At 59.5% G+C, this 10,019-nt stretch overlaps 1 protein-coding gene across 1 annotated transcript in view; it reads left to right on the forward strand.

The window, feature by feature from the left end:
* Afap1 (actin filament associated protein 1) overlaps nt 1–6,551 on the forward strand; it is a 132,800-nt gene extending 126,249 nt beyond the window's left edge. The window contains exons 16-17 of the mRNA XM_027937741.2: nt 1,409–1,570; nt 2,380–6,551. Coding sequence (XP_027793542.2) covers nt 1,409–1,570; nt 2,380–2,406 — 189 coding nt within the window. The 3' untranslated portion in view covers nt 2,407–6,551. The remainder of the gene's footprint in view (nt 1–1,408; nt 1,571–2,379) is intronic.
* The last annotated feature ends 3,468 nt before the right edge of the window (nt 6,552–10,019 follow it).

The following is a 10,019-nucleotide window of genomic DNA, read 5'->3' on the forward strand; positions in this document are numbered from 1 at the left end:
CTCCTTTTGTGGCACATGAAACATGAAGGGTGCTGCCTCGTCCCCTACTCCCTGCAGGCTGCCGCCCTCTGGCCCTGCCTGCTTCACCTGTCCTTCCAGATGAAATCTGGAAACCCAGCTGCAGCGTGCTTCCTCTCTGAGCCTGCCCTGCACGGGTGACCTCTGGAACTCTAGATCCCACAGGCGCTTGAGTGCTCGCCTCTCTCCAGCTCCAGAGGCCTTTGGAGTGTCCCCTGCTTCCTCCACCGGCAGCAACCTCACACTCCTGGATCCCTGTCCCTCTAGAGCCCCTCTCTGGCCCCTTCATCAGCTCCTCCTGCTCACACATGCCCGTCTGGCCTCAGGAGCCAGCTCAGCTCTCAGAGGCTCAGGGCTGGGCAGTGTGCACGCCCGCCCCTCTGCCCGCTGTGCTAGCTGCTGCCTCCGCCCTCTGAGGGCCTCTCCGAGGACCGTGGTTGCCATCACCTGCCTGGCATTGGTGCGGCAGCATTCTGCCTAATTGCCTCCAGACCCCGTGTGCACAAGAGTGGCTCCTCAGAGGGAGGCTTTGCAGAAGCAGGTGCAGGTTGCCCGCCTGGCCTCTCCCACAGATGTCTTTTTTCTGTCCTTTTCCCAACCACTCCACCTGCAGCCTCTCGGGGTGGGCATTGAGAAGCTTTGCCAGGGAGAGCTTGCTCACAGCCCCACAGTGTAGTAGGAGCGCACAGTCATGGAGCCCACAGGGGACTGAGCTGTCTGTCAGATGCTACAGGAGACACTGCCCTCCCCAAACAGTACCCTGTGCCCCTGAGCAGCGTCTGATGGCAGTGATGACAGCAGGGTTAGTCCTTGGAGACTGTGACTGGGGTGCAGCAGATTGCCAGCAGGTTTTCCCAGAGAGCAGTTTGACTCCTATATGGGAGGGCAAATGTGGCGCCTTGGCAACTGAGGGTGAGGGTTGTTCTATCTCAAGTCTCCCGGAAACCTCTCCAACATGGCAGGGTGCCTGAATGTTCATGACCCCTGAATATCAGTGGCCTGTGGCTCACTGTGACTGCATTCCCAACTTGATGCCAGTCCAGACACCTCCGCTGCCACCTGAGCCTCTCCGGCAGCCAGTCCCTGGGGATTCCCCGGAGTAAGCGAGAGCTGTGCAGATGCAGGAGCCAGAGGCAGCACCGTGTGAGCGGCAGGGCTGGCTCTGGATGCCACTCACGTGTCCTGGCCACTACCACCAAGTGGAGCCTCCCAGCCTCAGCTCTGCTGTCAGTGGCAGGGTGGCTAAAGGGTGCTGAGGATTAGGCCTGGGCTCTTACTGTCCTTGTGTCTAGTTCTGGTCATTTTCAAAATCCATTTCTTCTTTAAAATGCTGGAGAATACCTGGGAGCCAGAACCCACTTCTCACACCACACTTCCCTCTTTGTGACAGTCTCCCGGGTTGAGGCATCGCACTCTGGAGAACTCGCCCATCTCCAGTTGTGACACCAGTGACGCAGAAGGGCCCCTGCCTGTGAACAGCGCTGCTGTCCTGAGGAAGACCCAGCCAGCGGGCAACTCCCCCTGCCGGGGGCATGTGCTGCGGAAGGCCAAGGTGAGCCCCAGTCTCCCGGGCAGGCACGTGGCACCCTGAGCCCTGGGCAGGGTGAAGAGCGGGCTGGGCTGTCCTCCTGCTCTGCTCAGCCTCCTGCCAGAACGTGCTGAACGTCACCAAGCTCCCCCCCCATACCCTCCTTCAGAAACTGGGATTTAAAATCAAGAGGGAGTCTCTGGCTCCTTAGTGTCCCAGAAGTGGGCGGGGCTTGTGGAAGAAGGGGCCCATGCAGGACTGTTCCCGTGACCCTCCCCATGCCTTGTGGTAAAGTGAGCACAACAGGCATTGCCACTCTCCTGTGCAAAGGTGAGCGGCTCTCGGCACGTTCCCGTCACCCCCACCTCCAGGACTTCAGCACCTTCCAACTGTACCCTGTCCTCATCCCTGGGGAATGCTGGCCCCCTCCCCTCCCTGACCCAGCTGCCCTTCTCCCATCTCTGGGTTCCACTGCTCTGGAACCAGGCCCTGTGCGGCCTCTAGTGATGGCTCTGTCCGCAGGGCGTCTCCGAGACTCTGGCCAGCAGGAGTACGCCTCGCCATGGCCCTCTGTTCCAGGCTGCCCTGCGCCCCGCCTGGACTTGCACCCTCTGTTTTCCTGCTCCCCCTCTGGCCTCAGGCTCCTCCTGCCTGAGGGCTGGCGGTGAAGCCTGGGGGAATTTGTCATGGGAGTTCCAGGCTCAGGTTTTTGAGGAACCTCATGGTGCTTCCCGTGGTGGCTGAGCACCCACAGTTTTGAGGTCTCCAGGGGGCATGAGCCCTGTCAGCCCAGTGTCTGGCCACTAGGATTTACGCTGTCTCCTTTTCTGCAGGAGTGGGAGTTGAAGAATGGCACATAAAGGAAGGCCAGGCCACCCAGCCTCAGATGGAGGCCGCACATGTCCCCTGGCCTCCTCGCAGTGACTGTGGACGCACTCCCCAGTGTGACCAAGCATGACTCCTGAGGGCCTGCGAGCAAGCCGCCGTGGCTCACGCGTGTTCTTTCTACTGTACCATGGTGCCCTTTAGAACAGCTACTATGAGGCTTTGATTTTGAACTATATTTGTTAAAAACAGAAGCAAAGAGGATTGACAAGCTGTTTAAAGACCCTGTAGAGGGCGGAAGGTCACCTATCCAGCCAGACTGCACGCTCAGCCCCAGCCCTGCCAAGCCTGCAGACACCAAGCAGCCCGTGGCCTGCACTGCGCGGCCCGCTCTGGGGTGGCTGCAGGTCTTGGCTCTCGTGGCTGTGGCATGGATGCGTGGCCTGTCTCAGGACCCCCCACCTGCGTGCCCTGGTTGCTGGAGGCCAAGGCGCGAGGAGCGCGTGTGGGGAGCCAGTTGGCCCTTGCTCATCCTTGTGGGCAGATGCTTTCTCCCTGGGACAGGAAAGCTGCCACTTGCTGTAACCTGCTTTAAAAATGTCTTTTTCTGTGTCCCACCTAGTTGGACCTGAGGAGTTTCCAGAGGTTCCATGTCCAGTTTTGTTAGTCATTGTTCTGCTCTGGGGGGCAGCAGAGTGCCCCTAGTACTTGGTTAGGCTCCCCCTGGGCCTGAGGCCCCTAGCCCTCCAAGCCTCAGGAGTGTGGGTGCCTCGGAGCCCGTGGCCATGTAGTGGGGGGGTGCACCATCTTTGTGCAGGCGTCCACTGCCTGGGGCGGGAGCCGTCCTTTGGAAAGGAAGCAAGTCATAGACCTAGAGCCCTTTGGGCCCAGCGGGGACCTTTCAGAGCCTCTCGTCTGCCCCCAGCTCGAGGGGTCAAGCTGAGCCAGGAGTGCGTCAGCACACGAGGCTGAGCTGTGACTCTTGAGCTCGCCGCCTCTCTCAGGTCCTGTGGGGTCCTGCTTGCCTCCTTCCCAGTGTCTCCTGGAGGGCGCTTGTGCTCAAGGACAAAGTGGAGCTGGTCGGCCGCCCACTTCTGCCCCCGTTCCGAGGCCAGCCTGCCTGCGTGGTCCCCACAGAAGGCCCACACTGGCGATGGACCCCCAGAGCACAGGCTCTACACCCACAGCCAGGGATTCTCATCAACCATAGGAAAAGAGGGCTGGAAGCAGTGTCCCCACACTCTCCCATGCCCTGGGCCAGCCACAGTGGCCTCATCGTCCTCAGGCCTTCCCGGGGAGGACCAGTTCTGCTGCCACAACCTCGGCCCTGCAGGGCTGGAGTTGGCTTTCTGTGAGCAGAAGAGCCGTCTCCAGTGAGGAAGGAAGTGTCGCAGCAGGACTGGGAGGCTGCTTGGCTGAGGCCCCCTGAAACTTGAATTTATTGTGAAGCCATCTGCCAGGAGTGTCTTTGGTCCGTGAGCTGCGTGGTGTTCCCACACCACAGCACGTGCCAGCACTGACCACAGGGGCCTCCTGCTGGAGCCCTCACAGGGAGGCCTGGAGGGGCAGCCTCCGCCAGAGCCAGTGGCTGGCTGTCACTGGGGAACCCCTTCTCTCTCGGGAGGGTTTCCCCATCATCACAGGAAACTGTGACCTCTCCGTCTCCTGTGACACTGATTTCCATAAAGGGAAGAAAATCAGACCTGCCATAGATTCCCGCTGCCTTCAGGTCAAATGAGCTTTCTCAGCTCTGGCCCTTCTGACCGGGGCCACCCTTGCCAAGCACCATGCCAGGTTTTGATGGTGGCCAACCTGAGGTCTTGGCCTTGGCCAAGGCAGGAGAATGTCAGCAGAGTGTCTTGTGCATGGGAGGTGGCCTCGGGCACTACCAGGACCAGCTTTGTGGTACAGGCAGAGACCCATGGCCTCAGAGTCTCCTCTGAGGACTCAGCTCTTGGTGCCAGAGCCAGGGTCCGGAGCCAGGTCTGGAGCCAGGTCTCCGCTCCAGAAGACAGGGTTGTGTCTGCAGCCCCAAGTTTGTAGCCCCCATCACAGCCGTGGTCTCCTGGGGAGGGCGCACACTGAAACGCAGTTCCCATGTCCCATGGAGCCTTTCCATTGGTCCTGAGGAGGTGGCGCTCCACCTGCGACTCCATAGCGTCCCTCACGCCCCTCCACGTTTCTAAGTGATCAGAAAGTTAGTTTAAAGTATTTGCTTCAAAATAAGTTATTTATTTGTATATTTTCAGTAAATAGAGTTGTAATTTATGTCTGTACATATTGGGCGACTGGAGGTGCCTGCCAGAGGTGACAGGTCGTGGCACCTTGTCCTCCCAGACGTCCTCCGGGCCGACTCTGGGACAGCTGAGCTCACTGGCAGATTCTGTCCCCAGGCCCAGTGGGCGGAGGTGGGGCAGCCCCTGGGGAAGTGAGGCTCTTCCGATGGTCAGCTGTCACTTCAGCAGGCAATCATGATCACAGCAGGGCTGCAGGAGGCCGGCCAGCACAGAGGAGCTGCCAGGACAGGTCAGCGGCAGCCCCTCTGTGGGCTCAGGCCCTCTTATTCTGAGGCCACAGTGTCATTCCTTGGGGTTCTCTCTGGGCCATAATTTGGCATGATGTCACCATCCTTCACCCCACTGTTAGGTTTTCATAACGTTTTGTTCACTGACTGACCATTCACATAGGAGCAGCATGCTAGCCAGAGGCTGGAGTTGGCCAGGCCAGCCCAGATGCCAGAGTCTGTCCAGATGAGTGTGGGCCTGCACACACAGAACTTTCTGGAACCCTTCTCTTTGCACTTGGAGTGGCACTGGCCGCCACGCATGCGCCTCCATCCCATTCCTTCCTTGTGTGTACCTCGGTGTTGTCCAGCCCTCTGTCCGCTTTGTCTTGCTTGTCCCCAGGTTGTTTTGGCTTTTCCTAAATAACCAGATCTGTGCACCGAGAGCACATGTGCGGCCACAGGGCACCAGACAGCTTCAGAGGTGCTGCCTGGTGCCACCTCGCCTTCTGCCAGGTTCCAAGGGCGGCTTCCCAGGCCATGGAGAGCCCCGCCAGCACAGTCCTTTAGAGCCCCTGCAGGGGACAGTAGGTCCCAGGGCTCCTGCTGAGGGTGGGCAGCAGCAAGGGGCCAGCGGCCTCCCACCAGAGGGAGGGCAACCTCCTTTGCCACCAGCGTCTGCCATGTGCATGCCGCAGGGTCCCCTCTGGTCACACAGAGATCGGGCAAGCTTCTGCCACCGCAGTGCAGGCAGGACACCCCGAGATCTGCAGGGCCACGCAACAGGGAGGGGAGCCACTGCCTTCCTCATCTCGTCCTCCTGCTTCCTAAAACCATTTCTACGGGAATAGTTTTAAACCAGGGCATGGTTTTAAAGAGGCAACTAAATATTTTGGTCCTGTTCTACTGTCCTCTTACAACCCATGGAGAGCTGGGTTCATACTGTGAAACTGAAAATCAAAAGCGAAGCCGCTGTGTGTGCTCAGGCCCAGCCCGTGGAGGGCCCCAGGACCGCTGTGCCCTGCCCAGCCAGGGCTTGTCGCCTTAGTCACGTGGGGGTGGCCGGGACCTGACACCCTGTGGGTACCGCGGTCATTGCCTCGGGTGCTGGCTGCCTGGCACACAAGAACGTCAGGCGTTGGCGCCCTGGGAGAAGTTTGCAGCCGCATCTGCAGACCTTCCTTCCTAGGGACCAAAGGTATTTGTCCAAGGCCATCTTTCCAATTGATTTTCTAATGAGAAAGGAAATATTCACTAGACATTTTAGCATCAACTTTTACACCATAGGTATTCAGAATTAATTGACCATGGCTGTAAGTTGTAAGATGTTTTCATATTAAGAATGTAATTATTTCCTTATTGTATTTTTTAAAACTAAAGTCATATTTAAATTTCTCTTTGAAAGAAACTTTTTTTTTAAATTAAATACATTGGTAGTGCCCATTTGAGATGACTATAAATATATTTTCACTGTTTCTCAGTGTATTTAATTCATAAAGTAAAAAATTTTATAAAAAGAAACTTGCAATGAAAATACTACTTTTCAGCCCATTTGCCCCATTTGTAGCCACCTCACTTGAATTTTCTGCTCTACTAATCGACTTTCTACTGTTTACGTGGTGTAGCCACTGACTGGTGCCCCTCGGCGCGACCACTGTGTGTCACTAATAAACTGCTCTGAGGACCAGGCCTGTGTCTTGCTGAGCGTGGGGCCTGGCGCAGGTTGGGGTCGGGAGGCACAGGGCAGGGTGAGCATAAACCCTTCCACGAAGGAACCACCGTTTTAGTCTGCAGACTGACCGTCCAGATGCCAAGCCCATGCCAGGGCTAGAAGGGGATCAGACAGGGAGGGCCCTGCTCTCAGGTACCAATGGGTCAAAACAGGCGGAAACAGAAAGTGGGTCTGGTTTTTGAGTGGAGGTTTCTGGAATGGTAGAAGGAGCAGCTCACTTTGAGGCCATTTGATAAAGTTTTTAGGTGGGGTCAGTTGAACTAGGCTTGGGGTTTAAGTAGGAGCTCAATGAGGTGAGAGTTTGGAGAAGACGTTCCAGTCAGAGACGGCCACGGGAGCAGAGGGGTGGAGAGTGGAGACGGAGCTGCCTGGCCAAGGAGGGCAGCCGCGTTCGCTGGGAGCGGACCGTGGAGGGCACTGGGGGAAGGGTCTGTTTACAGTGCTGTTAACCGCGGCCATCTTCCCAGGGACGAAAACACAAGACAGGAGCACACCTGGCAGAGAGGCTTGGTGGGGTGAGCAGAACCCCCGAGCTGGGTGGGCTGGAGCGTCCTGGACCAGGTCGCTCCCTGGAGCCCCAGCCAGGGGCAGGAGGCCTGGCAGCCTGGGCTGCGTGGCTTGGTTCCCAGCTCCAGGGATTCGCCTGTGGGTCCCAGCGGGAGGCGCAGCTGGGGCAGGCACTGTTGCTGGGGCTGGAGGTCAGCGAGGCAGGCTTCCACACTGCCCTCCACCTGACCCCGTCCTCGACCTCCAGGGTTCACCTGCAGGTCTCATCAGGTTGTCCCACTGGCACCTCCCAGGTCCCCAGCTGCTGGCCAGCCAGCCTCCCTGCCACCCCACTCATCCCCCGGGAAGCCTGGAGCGAGCCACCCTCGCCCCTTCCCTGAGGCCACTCCTGCTCCCTGCCAGCCTCTGGCCCCAGCCCTCTTCCAAGCCCACCCCGCAGGGATCCCCGCTTCCCCACCTGGAGGAGCCATGGGAGGACCCTTTGGCCACAGCGTCCATCCCCTGCAGTGGTTGAGCCCAGCCCCACACCTGCCAGGTGGGAGCTCGCGGCATCAGGAAGTGCTTCTGGCCAGAGAAGCTTCTCCAAGCTGCAGCCGCAGCAGCCGTAGCAGTGGACCTGGCCACGCTCACACGTCCAGGCACCTTGTGTGGCTCAGCCACTGGAGCCGAGAGGGTGGCACGCACATCCGGGAGCAGGCTGGACGCACCCTGGGCTCCTCCCTGAGGCTGCCTTCCCAGCACCACAGCCCGGGGGACACTCACTGAGCACCTACTGTGTGTTGGGCAGGAGGGGGCAGCCGGAAGGCCAAGCACCTGCCTCCCTGGGCACCGGAACGCTGCAGACAGAAGGAGGGACCTCAGTGCTGGGTCTGAGCTGTGAAGAGCATGCCAGGCCCTGGGTGGGGGCAACTGAGGTTATGGAAGGGGACACACAGGAAGCCGGCAGGCTGGGGAGGAAGAGGGCTGCAGTGGCCAGCTGTGGCCACGGTCTCACCTTCGCTCTCAGGAGCCCGTGGCCTCCGTTCCGCCCCCTCGGGGGTCCTGGAGTGGCTGTGTTGGACAGGGGTGTTCTTGAGGAGCTCTCTGTGGCTGCTTTGGGCTGGTCAGGGCTGAGGCAGGAGGGCCTCCCCGAAGCTGGTCCCTGGCCTCCTGGGGCAGAGTCCCCGCGGCAGCTCTTAACCCCAGGCGTGCTTGCCGTGGCAGAGGGAGGCCATCTTAGAGGTATCACAGTGGTCAACCCCAGAGGCTTTGGGGGGACGACTCATGTGGCGTCCCTAGGCCTGAGGCAGATGGACAGTCCACTAAAGACTGCACTTGTGAAAGTTCAAAGAAAGAAAGAAACATGCTGCAGCTCCAGCACCTTGAGAGGCTGCCGGAGGCACCACATGGTGGGGACACTGCCAGCCCCAGCCCTCAGTCCTGGGAATTTCCAAGACGTGCCTGTTGCCAGCCAGCCTGAGTGCCAAGGTTTTCCTGGAGGGTCTCCACCAGCCCTCCTGCGGGGACGTGGCCTCCAATTCCTTTCTTAAGTCTCTCATGCTCAGAATAGCTACAGTGACTTCTGCTTTGCTGACATCATTGGGATTGGGCGTGTGTGTGTCTCACCAAGCTTCTAGCGTCTGCCCCTGCCCCTGCCAGACCCAGCCGGCAAGTCATCACAGATGTGCTGAGCATCAGGTCCCAGAGCCACTGAGGGCTGGGCAGTGGCCTGGACCTAGGAGGAGCTGTGACCGTAACCCGCGGCTACCCCTGCAAGGCGGGAGCCCCTTGGTGATGGCATTCTCACCAGCAGGAGCAGCAAGGAAGGCTGCACTTGTCCCCTGCTTGCCTAGCACGAGGACCGTTGGTCCCAGTAAGACCCACCATGATCCCCCCTTAAGGTCACACGCACAGTGCTTCCATGAGGGAAGGAGTGGGTGGCAGAGAGGCGACAAGAGTCTCCCCAGCCCCTTCCAGGAGCAGGCCAGGACGGGCACCAGCCTGGCGAGTCTTCTAAAACCCACTGTGGCTTAGTGGCCGCGTTAGCAGGAAGAGGACTTGGTAGGGGCTTCCAGTTGGCCCTTCCGGCCGAGATGGCCCTTGGGTCTGGAGGTCGATGTGGGGATCCTGCCTGCTGCTCTGTGTTCCACCTGTGCATTTGGGCATGGAGGGGTGACCCCAGGTGGTGTCCACAGCAGGCCCACTACAGCAGAGCAGCCCAAGCGTCACTGACTGGCCACTGCTAGCCCTTGCCCTGACTGGTGTCCTTGGGGGCTTTGCTGGTCTTGAGGAATTTGCTCTAGGCCAGTGCCCACTGACTCCCCCACACTGTGAGTCCCCCTCCTAGTGCACAGCAGCCAGGGAAGGATCGGGGGAGGTCGGCCTTGCCCGAGTGCCCACAGCCAGCCTCCAGGCACCCAGCATCCCTGCACCCCAGGAGCTCAGGCCTGGGACCTGGCTGAGGGCTGGGGCTGGCAGTGTCCCCACCTTGTGGTGCCTCGGGCAGCCTCTCAAGCTGCTGCAGCTGGAGCATGTTTCTTTCTTTCTTTGAACTTTCCCAAGTGCAGTCTTTAGTGGACTGTCCATCTGCCTCAGGCCTAGGGATGCCACATGAGTCGTCCCCCCAAAGCCTCTGGGGTTGACCACTGTGATACCTCTAAGATGGCCTCCCTCTGCCACGGCAAGCACGCCTGGGGTTAAGAGCTGCCGCGGGGACTCTGCCCCAGGAGGCCAGGGACCAGCTTCGGGGAGGCCCTCCTGCCTCAGCCCAGCTGACGCACAGTAGCCATGCCCAGGGCTACAGCGGCTCTGCCCTACCCTGCCCATGTCCCTGGTGTCCACGGCCTGGAATGAAGGCCTCTTCCTCCAGTTGGTGGCCAGAGTCCACACAGGGACCTCTTGACCCACGGATCCATGCCTGGGATGAG

Source organism: Marmota flaviventris, chromosome 7, assembly GCF_047511675.1.
Source record: "Marmota flaviventris isolate mMarFla1 chromosome 7, mMarFla1.hap1, whole genome shotgun sequence".
Classification (NCBI taxonomy): Eukaryota; Metazoa; Chordata; class Mammalia; order Rodentia; family Sciuridae; genus Marmota; species Marmota flaviventris.